The sequence below is a fragment of the Pagrus pagrus genome (genome assembly GCF_965226575.1).
Source record: "Pagrus pagrus genome assembly, chromosome: 14".
Classification (NCBI taxonomy): domain Eukaryota; kingdom Metazoa; phylum Chordata; class Actinopteri; order Spariformes; family Sparidae; genus Pagrus; species Pagrus pagrus.
In genome coordinates, this window is record NC_140198.1 from 21,106,441 (window position 1) to 21,123,128 (window position 16,688).

Genomic DNA, 16,688 nt, shown 5'->3' on the forward strand with positions numbered 1-16,688 from the left:
AAATAAAAACATTCACATATTTAATCTCCGCTTGAAACTTAGATAAAGCCCGTCACTATCTGCTTTCCATCTGCGCTGTTTATAGGCAGACATAATTCACAATAGGCCTAAACATCATCATAATAATAATGCTAAACTGATCTTAAGCCTCTGAGGATAGGAATAAAAAGCCTCACACATTAGGCCCCGTGGGTCTCTGACAGAATTAGTTTAGTTTTATATCCACTTCACCTGCACACCGGCAGACGAGTCTTCCCCCTGAATTATTTACAGCCAGGCTTTCAGATGGTAGCAGACAGAGAGACAAACAGAGAGAGAGAGAGAGAGAGAGAGATAAATGACGCTCTGCACCTCCAAGAGTCCTCCTCCTCCTCGTTTGTCTTCATTGACAGGCTGTTGACACAGACCTGCCTTATCAGCCCCAGAGACTGTTCATCTCATTGTGATGGATGGGTCACGCTCACTCGTCTGCCACTCTTTGACGCCGGAGTCGCAGCTGAGATTCAGCTCTTCTGTACTCTTATATACAGTCGAGAGCCTTGTGAAGTGATACATGAACTTGACTTGACAGGTCTGAAGTATTTATATGTGAGATTTAAGACACAATTCCACAAGTTCTACAAGAAATGCGCAAGTGCTCTGGGATGTAAAATGGGTTTTTATACAACAAGGTGGTTAAATTTATCCCGTCTGTAATATTCTGCCCTTTATGCCGTGTTGAAGATGTCAAAAACAGGCTCTTTGAACTGTCTCTCCATCAAGCTTTCGCTGGATTTTCCCTCTCAATCTTTCTCTCCATCTGTGCCAGAGGTATAGAAGTATGGATCATAATCTCTGACCTTCTTACTGACGGCACAAGCAGACAGACGCTGCCTTCTCTGTATCTCTCCTCCATTTCTCTTTCACCTCTCCTCCACCACCACTGAATTTAAGGGCTCTGTGGATCAGGATCATCGAGGCAAGCGGTTGTTCTGTGGGTGAAACAAACAAGGAGACAAAGACAGAAACATCGTCCAACAGCAGAAAACTGTTCAGGTGAGGTCGACTGAGGCTGGCGAGATGGAGGAGAGTCCCGCTCAGCAGTGCAGAATGGAATGCCAAGGTCGGAGTTGTAATCCATGGCCTCATTCATGACGGATTAGATAATGATAAAAATAAATAAATAAATAAATAAAAAATACCGGTACTGACTTTGGTTTTGATTAAGAATTATAGGGTTAGGGAGATTAGAGACGACCAAACGCTATTACATTGGACGGAGCCCAATCCCAGAATTAATCTGAATACCAAAAAAGAGAAAACTCATTACATGAAGAGATTAAGAAAAGCTCGGTCCAATTCTCCAAGGACGCGCACAAACCAGTGCACACAATCCACCGAGAGGAATGCTACAACAAAACCCCTGACCCGAGTAATTTACTGCACTAAAGTGTTTATATCCATTTATTGCTCTTTCCTGTTTGAAATGTCATTGCATTAGCTGGTGAAGGCTAAGAACTGGAGGTCAGTCTTTACATTACTGATGATGAATTACACTCGATTTAATGCTTAAGGTGCCCCATTAGCGGTTTTTCCTCTTCATTTTTCCATCTGCACCTAGTTTCTGACCAACATTCAGTCATGTTGACATATATAAGTACAGTTTTTTGTCGATATGTGTGTCCTGAATGATGGCATTCTTTACTTGACTGTGATTTCAGTGATGCCAGTACTTCCAAAAAGTCAGGAATACTGAATTGCTTGCTTCAATAGGCTTCCACAGTCCAGTGCAGGTGCACAGTAAGACTAAAGGGCTAATGGGAGGAATAAAAACAGTGGTGATGAGGGGAAGAGATTAAAAGATTTGGGCGAGAGGTTGCAGGGAGACAAACAGCATGAGTGAACTCTTCGTCTCTGACTTATTTCTTTTACCCGGAGGACAGAAACAATCCTGAGGATATGCAGCCCAGCTGCCAGAATAAAATGTTGGCATTTTACGCTTTTGCAAACCGTGGATGCATTCAAATTTGTCTTGTCACACATGTCATATCAACATTTCTATCACATTCACATTACATGTATATGAGATGATGGTCATGTCTGGAGGTGCAGGGGAAGGAGGTGGCTTCCAAGCAACCACTGTTCGAGTCAGTGGTTCAACATTTGTAAAGGCTAAACCACTGGGTATTTAATAAAGGGGCTCTGTGGAACGTCTGTGTTGAGCTGAAAGTCGGCCGTTAGCTTATGTTAGCAGACTATTTTTATTTTAAACTAACGCTAGCTATTGTTGCTCTCTGTTAGCGTAGCAGAGACTGAAAAGAGGCATTCGAGAACGTGCATTAAGTCAGATCCTTTGGACTGTCGCGGCAAATCCGACACAAATCCTTCACAAGGAAATCCACAGTCCAGCAGCATTAAACAATTAAAGAAAAATCATCCACAGGCTTGTAAAGGCAACTGAGAGAGATGGGGAAGGTCTTAATAAAAAAAGAATACATGTAAATTGCTACAAATTGTTGCATAGAGCTGCTTTAAAGACACACTGGGACATTTTCCAACCATGCTAGAGGCAACCAAACCCAATATTTTTGACAAGACGTTAGGACAATTTCCTGTCTTGTTTGTGGTAACAGAACCAATTAACCCAAAACACTATCTTTTTCCCAACCTAAGTGTTTTTTGTGCCTAAATCATAAGCAGTGTTGTCACAACATCAAATTAAAAACTGAACACAAAGAGCCAACAGTTGCAACACAACCGTAGTTTACAGAAAAGTACCTGGCCAATATTTACTCTGGTGATAGGGTTGGAATATGAGGAAGCTGCGAAATGAAAATATTAATCCCTGCTCTGTGTATTCATGCTGAAGAGAGGTAATTGCAGCTGCTGGGAACATATTCATCCCTCGCTCGATTACCTGCAGGTGAAAGCCAGAGTGCTGTAAACACTGCTGTTAGACGATAGACCTTCCTGGTCTGACTTCTGTAAAAAGCACACTTGTTTATCTGAGCGGTCAGTATGGGCAAACTGAATTTGTAAATTAGTCAAACAAAATCAAATTCAAATAATCTTTCTTCACGTTTTTCTTGAACTTTTTCTTATGAGGAAACTTTGGTTGGAGTGACTTCCAAAATAAATGTTTTATGTTAAAATTATCATTCTGTCAATGGATCATGACATCATAAATCACAGTGAGACTTAAATATGCTGGTAGGTAAGTTATACAACTTGTAAGGTACTTTAGGAGAAGTTTTTACCATTTTGCACACATACACTGAGATCCACTGTCTGTACAGGGAGACAAGATCTTCCCTCAGGCTTTCAAATTCGACAAGTGCAAACAGAAAAAAAATGACATCTTGAAAAAAAAATAAAAACACTGTTATTCCCAGGGGCACATGGAAATTGAGTTTTGTGTTTGACCCCCTGAGAATATCATGCATAATAAAAAAAAAAATGCTTCTCATTTTGTCCTCCACCCTGTATCGTATCCTTTCTCTGCTGCGTAGGCAGCTATGTTATGATCACAAACATCTGTGTGTATCTGTGTGAGTGTGTATGTGGAGTGATAACTGTGATGCGGGTGCTTGAGGGGTATAAAGCAGCAGGTGCGTTCCTGACTTTCCTTAGAGGTCCTTATCTCTTTTCACTGGCCAGCGTTGGCTCAGCGATACGCTCTGAAGCTCCTTTGCTGCCTGCCAGTATGCTCACAAAGAAACATGCGCACACACTGCTGCCAACCGTACACAAACACAGCAAATCTGACAACGGTTTGAAAAATGCAAAAATCTTTTACTCTGAAAATCAGTGAAGTTGTCATACATTTACACAATGGGAGTATCTATAAAGTGTGCAGATTCATGAGGGAACAGCGGCGGTTTATACTATGAGAGAGCTTTCATTCACGTCGTCGTCACCTGTTTTAACATCATTATGTTGATACAAGGCCAGGACTTTGTAAACTACACCTACACTATGACGCTTAATGTGTTATTCATACACATACAGTATAAAGACAGGGGTGGCGAGGAAACAACTTCATATCATTTGGTGGCCAACAAACAAACAACTGAGGATTGGAGAGCGATCAATCGAGCAGTCTCTGATCTCAGTCCCGTCAGTTTCTTTTAGATCCAAGGCTCACGTGCTGGAGTCCCGCCTCGCTCCCTCCCTCTTTGGAGTGCGTTTGGGTTGACAGAAGATGCAAGCTGACCTTGCTCCGCTGTGGGGTCGCGACCTCCTCCGGATGCCTTTGTAACACTGCAGGGAGATGCCCAACTCCTCCATCACGGCGCTAAAAGACACGCACTGCCAGAGAGAGGAGAATTAAAGGCCAGGAGTGAGGACACAAGTAAGGCTGATTGCCAATAAAGTCATTAAGAACTTTGGCCGTGAGTTTAAAGACTGTGTGAATGTGGTAACATTAAAAAAACTGCTGCTTCATAATTGGATCAACAAGGGAATTACTTGATACGGTATTAACTGAAAGCTATACTAATTCAATTTTAAAGGCAATAGCATTTGATCCAGCTTGCCTGTAGCTGAGTGTGAGCACACAACCGATGACCACAAGTTAGCTCTAATATCTAACCAGAAATGACAAAACACGCATGCATTATAAACGTATCTAGAAGTGCCTGTTGTCTCATCGAAAATCCAGTTACACAGATGAGAGATGAAGGACAATGTCTGCTGAGCAACATCCTAATGCAGGGAGCTATGAATTCATAATATGGTAATTATTTGAAATGATCAAAGAGAGGGCCGTCTGAGATGAGAAGCCTCCGGGTTATTTGATTCTGCAGAATAATACATCGCATTGAACTCATTAATCTTCGATCATGTTTATTTGCCTTTTATTTTGCTCTCCTCCAGCGGGGAGGGGCTCGCCACATTTGTTTGAGCAAATTATCATTCATAGCACAAACTCATCTGATGGTCTTTGCATCCAACAACCACAGAAGGTCTTCTTTCCTTTCATCCGCAGGCTTTGCTTAAGGCCTCTCAAACAAAAGTGGCTTCCTACAGGGTTTCTCACGAATACTAGGAGGACTTAGTATCGGTGGAGAACACCAACCTTGTACCAACCTCAGACCTTAAATACTGAGACAGAGGAGCAAAAAGAGCAGGGTTTCCATTTGGGTTGTGGAAGATTCAAAAGTTCTGGCTAAATGGGGAATAAATCTGATATTTGCAACACGCAACTACATTTTCCTTCAGAATCGCTTACTCTAGCGTAAGTACAATTCAAAATGTACTACAAATTGCACTATTTTCCCCGGACATTGTGCTTGGAGAAATTTAAAGGGTAACTCCATCAATTGTATACATTGCAGTGTGTTTTACAGGTCTTGGGGAGTATGACTGCATATGTGAAAAAGTACTATAAAGCCTTTATTTCTTCAAAAGAAGCTGCATGTAATCTGATGAATTGCCTCAAGTGATGTCACTCAGTGACTAAGTTGCATTGTGGGTAATGTAGGCACCAGATTTGAAAAGCAGTCCACTGGTCTAGCACAGCACTGCTAGAACATTGTTGGACACAAATGATCAGAGCAGAGCCAGAGATATCCACTTATATCACCCACAGTGCAGCTCAGCCACTGAGTGACATCACTGGAGGCAAACTATGAGCTTACATGCAGCTTCCTCTGGAACCACAAAAGGCTTTTCACTACTTTTTTCACATTTGCAGTCGGACTTTCCAAGATCTGTAAACACACATTAATGTGTCAAATTGATGGCGTTGCCCTTTAAATATGTCGGACCTCCACAGATTTCCCTGTAAAAAAAACAAAAAAAATACAGAAAAACAATAATTAGCGGAAACCCTGAATTCATGTATGTTTTCATCTTGTTAGAATAACTGGTACATACTTTAGATTCACCTTTGGACACAGGGAGATCAAAAACATCCAATCCAGAGGTATTGTTGACTCTGTCCTTGTTTAATACGCCATCTTATTTATCAATTTAGTGGTTTACTTAATTATCTTATGTCCACTGATTTTTTAATGGCAGTATTATCAATTATTCCTCTTCGCAGTGGTTCAAGTTCGCTAAAACTAACTGAATATTTTCTTGAGTTTTTCACCACACTTTGGACAGAGATTGATCTTGCGATTAGATAACAAGGTCATTCCAGGGTGCGAGTGAGGACCTTGAAAGTCTGTAGCCCTCTGTGATCCCATCCATCATTTCTTCAGTTAAAATATCCTGCAGTCACCGGAAATTATTTATGAAATTACAACTTCCCTTTTGGCTGAGGATCTGTGTCGGGGGACATCTTAACCTGACACGTTGCTCCATCACTGTTATCCACATATCAGCCGACTAAACCGGTCTACCAACGAGCTTAATGAGGAGGAAAATATTCAAATAACTTTTCCTATCTTTTGATTTCCCAAATGGCATTCAAAGTCTGCTTCTAAAGTACACACACATGCCCACTGAGACTTCTCTGAATGAAGCTGAACTTGTGGGCCTGTATCTGAAGGCTACCAGCAAAAATAAACAGTGTTTATACTGAAATGTCACATTTTGCAAATTATTCTCAATTTTATTAATGTTTTACTCAAAAGGACACAAACAGGTGACTTGCACATTTTATATAATAACCTGCACTTAAAAAAGCTTTCCAGATGTCTTGAGTGTTTTCCCTTATTTGAGTCTGTATGTTCAGGCTTTCATCAGGAAAGTGCTCCTAACATGCTGAATAATAAGTGCATGCAAATAAGGGGGGACAGTCACTTATGAATCAGACCTGCCTGCATGGAGATGAGGTGTATTCCTGCTATAAAACAAGCTTGTTAGATCGAAACATACACAGTCATAACATAACCGAAAAGGAATAGATTTAAGAGCAAAACTTCCGTTGAAAAGAGTAGACAAACAGGACATTTTTGCAAGGAAGTAGTGTGAGCACGAGGGGCAGGTAATGCGGGTCAAATGGTTTGGGTAATTGGGATTGGCCGACACAGGTGCAGGTACACTCGGGCAGAAAGAAGGACACCTGGTTACAAACCTATCGTCTAGGGTGTGTATGTCTTGTAAATGCGCTGCCAGGGCTACTCTGTGTCATCCCCCAGTAGCCTGCCGCTCTCCAGATCAGTAGATAAGGAGGTGCCGGAGGAGGAAGTGGAGCCGCGCCGCTGGAACTGACGGGACTGCACCCCGTAAAAGAAACAAAAGGCCTGACGCGAGCATGCATGGAGAAAAAAGGATGAAGGGAGGAAAACATAGAAGAAATCAAAACAGGTATATGAATGAAACGTGTAAAAATGTGACAAAGAAAAGAAAAACACAGCATGCAAGACGCAAAACAAAGCAGAGCAAAGGAACTAAGCATGCAGATGCTCTTTCACTACAGTGTGGAAAGGAAAGTTGCAGACGCAACACATGCTTCCCCTAAAAAATACTTATAATTATTCATTTTTCCTTTTTATTTGTGCTGCTTGACGACCAAACAGAGAAGATATCACTAAAAAGAGGAACCGAAACATGTAAATTCAGGCATAATCCAGTGCTGATGACATATTTCTGGGTATATGAGAAAGAATTAGGTTACACAACGGAGTCATTTGGAGCTGCAAACTCAGCACTTCTTTACTACATTCAACCAACTGTTTACTGTGTAGGGCTGGCAGGAACTGATAAGTCATAAATCCACCCAGAAAGTGCAAATATGCTTCTTTGTAAATGAATTTGGATGAAGCAAACAACATCTAACAAACACTAAAAAATATTAATGAGTAACTTAAAAGAGAAAATAAAACATTGCTCGTCCTCTATCTCTGAAAATGTGTGAAAATAAATGAGCATAAATATTCTAATTTCTGATCATTTCTTACAATACAAATTAATTAATCCACCTCCTTTCTTCAATAAAACAAAAACAAACAAACTACAGATCTCATTAAAGTTGCCAGCTCCCTCGGAGCAGAATGACCTTTAATCCAGTCATTTGTCATCATCACTCAGCAGAATAACAGCAATAACTCCCCCTCACTCACCTCCTCTATGTCGGCGTTCCTGCGGGCTTTGTAGATGAACTCTCCAATAGCCACGAACACAGACAGGACCAGACCGGCCGCCAAGACAATGAAGATACCGCCGATGTTTTCCACGCCCAGAGCGTTGGCTTCCTTGTTGTCCTCTTCTGGACAGCCGTTGCCTCGCCACCATTTCTCCTTCATCATGTGCAGCTTCCCTTCCTCCTGCAGCTGTAGGATGGCGATGGTCACTTTATCCCTGTACGGAGAACCTGGGGTGGGAGAGGGCAAAAAGACACATCACATACTGACAAAAGAATGTATGTGTTGTTACTTGAGCTGCATTTCCATTGCAGCAACTTTCCCAAGGGCTTAGGAACCTTAGGAGGACCTCCTAAGCTTTTTCTTCTGCAGGGAACAGGGTCTAAATTAAGTTCAGAGGACAAGTGCCTGGTTGGGGGGTTAAACTTTCCAAAAGTACAAGAATTTTAGGGCTGATTTCTGACAAAACATGGCAGCACTGCTGAGGCATCCCTTTGCAAGATCAGAATTAAGTGTATGTGGCAAGAAACATTACTCTTCATGTATCTTGAGGATATAAAACTTATATTTGTAATGTTTAGACTTGAAAATGCTCATATTTCTATCATAACTACTGCCTGGTACTTTCTGCATTTGGCTTCTACATTAGCATTACATACACATCTACTGTACATCATGTCTGTCTGTCCTGTCAGAGGGATCCCTGCTGCTCTTCCTCAGAGAAGTTTCTCCTCATCTGAACTGAGGGTTTAAGGAAGGAAGGAAGAGTGGGTGTCGTTTCAGCCAAATTTATGTTTTGCATTAATTAAAATCAATTGGCTTTCTGCATTAAAATATCTAGACCTTTACATTACACTTTGCTGAGTTGTGTACTTACATTATATTACTTTAAACAGGCTAAAGGTGAATTTCATTTGGTCAACTTGTCGCTATAACATCAGATAATACGTCACGGAGCGAGGAAGGAAGTCGGCAAACGTGACTGAAGCTACGGTGAATAAAACTTCAAAACATTACCTCGTCTGTGAAAATTTCTGCCTGAGTCACAAAGATAGATTTTTTATCATTGATAGAGGATGTTTAACAACGAAGAAAACAACTCCCACGATCCCACGCTAAGTCAAGATGTGATCAAATTGCATCTTTTGTTTTCGTTGTTTTGATTGCGGGTCGCCCTGCAGTGAAAATTACATATTGCGTGTAAAATTTGATATGCAAGCTGGGAATTACTTTTATCTTAACTGATGTCACAACTTTGGTATCTTCCGCCGCCGTAGCCTAAGGTTGGTTAGCAAAGTAAAGCCTCGTGAATAAACTTGCAGATACAGAAACATCTGATGGAGCAGACTGTTCGGAAAGAAGAAGAGGAAACTACAACACAAATGAGGTGCAGAGTCGGAGGGCTACCATCGCCTGCTGTAAGCAGACCAGAGATCAGAAGGATAGGATAGGTTCAAGAAGTTGCAGCAATTAAACCACTTTAAACAGGTTTGACAAGAAGACGACCCCTCAAGGGCATTCTTCTCCCAATCCACCAATGACCTCCAATAGACTCATTTGTCAGCTCAGCTCTGCTCAGCCCGGGCACAGCTGCTTCTGCCCTGAGGGTATCAGCTTGAGGGCGTTATCAGCTGTGTTTAGCTGTTGAGCACATCTTTAACCTAAACCTGAACCTGTACAGAGGCTCCGTGTTGTTGACAACATCCCGCCAAACACACCAAACAGCAAAAAAGCACCGCAGTAATAGAGGATTTTTTCCAAGGGTTTTAACGCCATATCACCTGACCTGCTCGGGACTACGCTCATGGACACACACAGGCAGATGCTCTCATTAGCGTCACAGATTCAAAATGATCAGCCACAGTATGTAACAGGTACATCACAGGTGTCTCTGCTTTTGCACTCCCTTTCACATTTCTGCCTTTAACTAGCTTGTACCAGCACAGGAAAGAAGCTGAAGTCAGACAAATGATGTGGACTGAACCACCTGCAGCTCGACATCAAACCGGACCGGAATAGCAACACCAGTGCCCCGCTACAAGAAGGGTCAGCGCCAACTTAACTTTCTGAGGAGGATCTGCTCATTTGCCAACTGTAGTTCTGTGCTTCTCATATTCCTCCATTCTGCGGGGGCCGTCATTATATTACACACAGCAGTGTTCAGGGGCAGCAGGGCGAGAGCAGCCGACAACCTCAGAATCAACAAGCTCATCGGGATGGTTGGCTTGCAGGCGTGAGTGGAACTTAGTGGAGGTCTGTCAAACTACAGAGGTTCATTGGCAATGCCTCTCACCCCCGGTGTGCAATCCTCATGTCATGTAGGGGTGAAGGCATTGCCGATGATCTTCTGCTTAAATATTCCAGGAAGTGCTTTGTTTCTGTGGCCACCAGAGTGAACAACTTCTCCCCCTGCTGCTGGGAGGAGAGGCTTGCAGCCTTTGAATTTTGACTTTTGTTTTACGTTACATTTTCCTTAAATATAATTTCATTCATATTTACATGACTCATCCCTTTGACTCATCCCTTAGCAGCAGAAATTACATGATGTTTTGTATAGAATTAATATAGAATATGCTGTATAAATATCATAGATACTGACAGCCAATGGAGATCTCATAGTAATTACAGAAATTAACATTTAAATTTATGCCCTGTACTTGGCAGCTTTTAGGCATGCATGTTAGCAACTTAAGCAGATGTGGAGAGGCGTTCTTGGCATTTTGGTTTTGCTCAACAAAACTAAACTAAAATAAAATAATAGGGCTCAGTGAGTCAGACAAGGAGAATATTTTAAGACAAATTACAACGAAAGAAAAAACTAACAACAGGAGGAGGAGGAAGAGTGAAAACACATGAGAGACCCAGCAGTACAGACTGCAAACACGCCCCAGCGGTTTGACTTGCTTCCAATTTAAGTTCTCAATCCAAAAAACTGGCCTGAAACCTCACATGAACATTTGCAGTCAACAGCTGGCAGGCTGTTCTGATGGAAGTGCATTTGCCTGTTGAGGATAGATACAGGACAGCAGCGCTGTTCTTCAACTCCTGAAGAATGAAAATGCTAATTCCAACTAAATAAAAATTTGTATCTCGGTGCAAAGCCTCCAATTGTCAGAAGTGCATTTCAGTGCAGTTTACTATTCTTAAAAGGAGCTTGAGGAATGTGATTTGTGTAGTTTATACTTGGCTTGTTTGCATTAACTCAGAGGCTTTACTGTTATTGTAGTTTGTAGTTTGCATTGAATGTACAAAGGTTTACCTGATCATTGAAGAGTCTCGCTGTGTTGAAGTTACACAACAAGTTGAACACCAAACGTTTTTTCTCAACGTACAATGCTAATAATTCTTTGCAACAAGTTATGTTTTTATTACTTGTTGCAGGTTTGGAAAGACATTTAAAAAGTGTTGACAGTGGTGAAAAATAAAAACCTACAGTATTCTCTGCTTCACCTCTGTCTTGTTCTTCTTACCAATAGGTGTTCCCACTCCGTAACCCTTGGAGTCAATGAGACCTCCGATCTGCGTGAGGTTACAGTTTCTCTGGCTGATGTACTCGATGCTGGTGGACTCCATCAGCATGGCGTAGTCCGTCGTCAGGACCCGGGTGATGCCTTCCCTGTTGTTCTTAACCAAAGCGGTGTTCTTCCTGCTGCTCATAAACGCCCACATCTTCTCATAGGTGGAGATTTTTGATTTCTGCCAGAAGAGCCAAGGAAAAGTTGGTAAGAACTTTTATTCATTAGTACTCCACACATGTACTTTAATACTTTAAATACTCATAATAATCATAAACACATCTAAGTTAAACAGCAGGGTGTGTGGGACTATCTATCTTTCTTTGGTGTACATATGTGTGTGTTTCTTCTTGCTCAGTCGGAGAAAATGGGACAGCTGTGGTCTTAATCTCCTCCAGCTGATTCAATTTGTTCGAGCCATCAACACAGCCTGCTTCTTCCTATCCAGGCAGCCGTAATCACTGGCTGCAATCTGGGAGGATAAAGCCCTGCATGGATCACCCCTGCTGAGCCACCGGGATGCAAGGAGAGTGGGTGGCGGTGGGGGAAGGAAGTGACAGCCCTGCCTGAGGACATCGCTACTGCGATACGTTATATAATACGAGGTAAAAAGTTAGCATATGTTAAATTCAACCGGGACGGCCCAAAGCACACGTAGTCTCAATATCCATCTTCTCCACTTCCCATCATATACTTACCTCTTTCATTAGAGGAAATGTAGGCTTTTTTTTCTGACTCAGTCTTAAGTGGATTTTTTCTTTTTCACTGGATGTTTGGCAAAGATACAGGATGATTGGGGGAGCAGCTGAGGGAGCCCTCATGACCCTGATTTAATGGAAGTGAAGGTACTCTACTACCGACTCATACTCACATCTATGGACAGAGAAAGTTTTGTAATATCATTCAGATTCCTAGATAGGAGTGAACAACAAATCTATCAGCGATGAGCACACGCTATTGAGACTACTGCATCCAGTGGGTGATACTGATGTTGGTTTATTTGGCACTGAGAAACCTGAGCTGTTTACGTGATAGCTAGAAGTCCCATATACATTGCATCGGTTGCATTTTAATCAGATGTAACAATGCCTACATGTACTGTCCCTGTCAAATACACTGATAAATACATAATATATTTAAATACAAACACATAGCATAGCCTGATCCCATAATTTATACTTGTACATAGTTTGACAGGACGTACAACTTATCATGAATCTTTGAGGAAAAAGCAAACAGGCACTTCTCCACAGTAATTACAACGATTATATTCTTAAGACCTTGATAAAGTCAGAAGCTCATTTAGAGCCTTCTAAACCAGTTGTACCTTGAAAAAGGTCATGGTGGATCCATCCCTCACTGCCCCGTATTCAATCCTGGTCTGCTTTGCCAGGTCGTCTGCTGAGTCGATGGGCGCGTCCATTCGTTCCACAGTGAGGAAGGCAGCCAAGTTGGCCGTGTAGGAGGAGATGATGATTAAGGTAAAGAACCACCAGATACCCCCAACTATACGAGTGGACAGAGCCTTAGGCATCAGCTCCGAGCCTGGAAGCATAGTGAAGGGGGACAAAAGGTTAAAAAAGCTTTGTTGTGTATCAGAGTGAACAGAACAAAATAGTACAAAGCAGAATAACTAAATGTGACAGACAAGAGAAAAGCTGAACATAAAGAAAATGAAAATGTTATGAATGAATAAATAAATAAACAGAAAAAGCAGAATGAGCTCAGTTCCTTATGTTTCCTTCCCCACGCAGAGAAAATAAGATGCATGAACTGTGCAAAGTTTATTTTCTCAAAACATCTTCAAACCTTTCACACTTGGATTGAAAGAATGCTTTGATTTGCTTTCACAGTCAAAGTCATGGAGGATTGGTTCACCTGCCACGTATCTATGGTAGAGTTTATTCTCTGGAATCCCACAGAAAACTTGAGGTCACTGTTAACTAGTGTTGTTACGATACTGGAATGTCAAACTTCAGAATAATACCTTGAAAAAATATTGATATTCGATGCCATGTTCGGTACCCTGGGGCAAAACTGACACATCACTGTGGGCATACAATTTTGGATTTTTATTTTAAAAAAACCCAAATATAACAAGGTTTGTGTCCTGTGTGTTAAACCCAACAGCATCTTAGTTTATTTACTTCTGACCATAGTAAGAAGAGCGAGAGGAGAAGGGGTTATCTGGGTTCTCCAACGGTGTGTGTGTGTGTGTGTGTGTGTGTGTGTGTGTGTGTGTGTGTGTGTGTGTGTGTGTGTGTGTGTGTGTATTTGGATATTGCCCTAGTTACACTCACATCACACATATGCAGAATATGACACTGAGACACCTAGCTTATATTACATTCACTGTAAAACCGGCCTGAGCTTGTTTGTTATAAGATGATGGACCGGATAATGGGAATCCTGCTACAGTTCAGCAGAGCACATGATGCTCAATGTCTTGAAATAATTGTTCAACACATTACAAATCAAACAAATGTACATGTAAAGGCATCCCAGATAATTAATGAACGCTTCACTGGTTTGTCTCTTCATCTATCCACATAGCTGCATTTCTGAAGAACTGAAACATTTGACAAATGTAGCTTGCAGTCAGAGAAATCACAACATGTCATCGGCATTAGGTTTGTTGGCCCTCCAATCAGGCGTGTCGGACTTATCCTGACCAAATCTCCAGTCTTAAGGGAGGTCAACTACCACATAATTCTTATAACACGGTATGGTTGCAATTTATGAGAAAGGGCGTTCGCAGGAAAAAGGAGGAGAATTTTGATGTATTGAATTAAACAGCTTAGAGCAGAGTTTACGATGTCAGTGCAGTCTTTGCTGCGGTACAGGAAGTTCACGAGACTGCTCTTCAGGAGAGAGCCAGGTGGCCTTTAAAGCCTTTGTTATTAATAACCCTTTAAACCTGCAATAACTGAGTCGTGTTTCTGACCACCTGATCAAATTCAATTCCTCTCAGCTCTGATCCGGTCTTTACTATAATGCCATTCGTCTGCTATGTGGTGCTGGGCACGCACTTGGTTTTATCAGAGCTTTTTAGCTAAAAACAGCTGTCTGCAACCAAAAACAACACTGATGACAGCGATCAAAGTTGTGGTCTGGAAAACAATGAGCTTTAAAAAACTGTAAACTTTCCCAGTTTTGTCGCAAGGAGCAACGGAGTCCTCCTGAGAGAAAAAAATATAATGACTTGGTTACGGTCAAGTGACAAAGCCCTCTATTAGTTTTAATAATTAAGTGCAAAGGAGGAAGTCAGGTGAGCAGAAAAGTCCAGACTTTAAACCTCATACTTTAACGCAGGAGACCACTGTTAATTTCCCATTTAAAACTGTCACTTAACATTTATTTCTTCAAGCATAGCCATCATGGTTCCATCACTTTAAAAAAACTTGTTTCCATAAACTTGAGAAAGTATTTATTTAATCCCAAACTATGATCCCTAAACTTGGCCGTGTTGATTTTGTGTCTAAACCTAACCTAACCAAAACCCTTGTAGCATTTTGGAAATTTGGAGCAACCCTGTTTCACATACAAAGACTTATTTGATCCATTGTTTATATAAAAATATCAATTAAAATCACTTTAACTGTGAGCTAAATACCTTGCCGCATAAGAGCTCCAACTCCAAACCAGAAACTGTTGAGTAAAGTGAAATTGTTCTGTATGAGAGTCGAGGACGGGTTGCATGGATGTGGGTTGTACCACTCGTACGGAGTAAACCTGCAAGACAATAAAAGAAGAGAGAGAGAAAAGAGATGAAAGGAAATCATAATATCAGAAGGAGAGATGCTATATCTAAAGAAGCACTGTACCGTAGCTCATCTTGAGGCATAAGGGCACACTGGCCATGCACTTCACTTCTGCACTTCACGCTTCATTTGCATCATGATTTTCACAATAAATATACATCTCAGTTATGGGTTGCTAGGTGCATACGGCTGGCAGCGGTTTCACACAGTACCTAAGAGGGAGGTGAAGAGCGAGCCCGCAATCACCCCAGAGTACTTCACAAACACAATGGAAGCCAATCTGGCAGCTGACAGGAAGCTCTGATTATTTTAGAATAGCTGTGCAAAATAAGAAATTTGCTGAAGTAGGGTAAAGCAAATTATTCCAGACAATCAATGATTGATTTTGCATGGATTTGATACATCAGGCATGGCTCTTTGTATTGTTTTTCTCAGTGCTGGCACCATATCATAGCTTTTCCAGTCCTTGGTGAAGAACTCTGGGCTGCATGTATGAAAAACTACATTTATAAAGTCGAGTTGAGTTTGTTCTTTCAGAGTATTAACAAAAGAGCTTGTAGCAAAGCTGATCGTGAACTTAATATCCAACAGTATACCCTCAATGATCCTTTTACATCTCCATCCATACATCATCTCATTATAAAAAGCATCAATCCATACTCTCACCTGGCAATCACGAAGAGCACACAGCTAACTCCTGTGCAGGCCAGCAGCACGTACATCCAGATGTCCGGAGACAGGGGATTAAGGAAGGAGAACACGCCCGGATTGGTGCCGTTAGGTTTGCGGTACAGGATGCTGATTCCTAAGGTCATGAAAGGCTTGGAGAAGTCGATGGACTTCTCTCGTACATAGGTGATGGTCAAAGGAGCCACGGCGAGGTCTGCAACCTTAAAAAGCCAGAAGACGAAGTGAGATACTGAAGGTAAAACAGGCACTGCTATAGGATACGTATGGCTTCCGATAGCATTTGTCCTGTTTCCATCAATCCAGCTAACAAAAGTCTGTTTATCAATATTACAACATATTAACCTTGTTAAACTTTTGTTTACAACAACAGAGAACAAACTGTTATATTGAATTAATGAGTCATACAGAACGATACAGGTTAGGTTAGACTGGTGATAGAATAAGAGCGCAGCAGCCTACTTTATACCAATCAGGGGGCATACAGTCCATATATGCTAAGACCATTGATTATAACCTACCTCCTATTGATAATATCAAAGGAACATGATTTCAGTGCTCTGTAAGCACATTGCCATTTTAAAATAATTGTATGGTAATTTGTCAATAGAATATGAATGAAGGTTTTTATGCACATTTACGACCCTGTACTGTAGGTGATTAATGAGGAGGTGGGCTCTTATTTAACAGCAGTTGCTGAATCCTCATTCAGT

General features: G+C 41.4%; 1 protein-coding gene across 1 annotated transcript in view; it reads right to left on the bottom strand.

The window, feature by feature from the left end:
* Window positions 1–3,757: 3,757 nt before the first annotated feature.
* The window catches only part of grik1a (glutamate receptor, ionotropic, kainate 1a), a 35,438-nt gene continuing 22,507 nt past the window's right edge, over window positions 3,758–16,688 (bottom strand). Inside the window, exons 11-16 of the mRNA XM_084373319.1 lie at window positions 15,955–16,178; window positions 15,141–15,259; window positions 12,855–13,072; window positions 11,483–11,708; window positions 7,992–8,242; window positions 3,758–4,287 (exon numbers count right to left, since the gene is read on the bottom strand). Of these exons, the coding sequence (XP_084229445.1) occupies window positions 4,120–4,287; window positions 7,992–8,242; window positions 11,483–11,708; window positions 12,855–13,072; window positions 15,141–15,259; window positions 15,955–16,178 (1,206 nt within the window). The 3' untranslated portion in view covers window positions 3,758–4,119. The remainder of the gene's footprint in view (window positions 4,288–7,991; window positions 8,243–11,482; window positions 11,709–12,854; window positions 13,073–15,140; window positions 15,260–15,954; window positions 16,179–16,688) is intronic.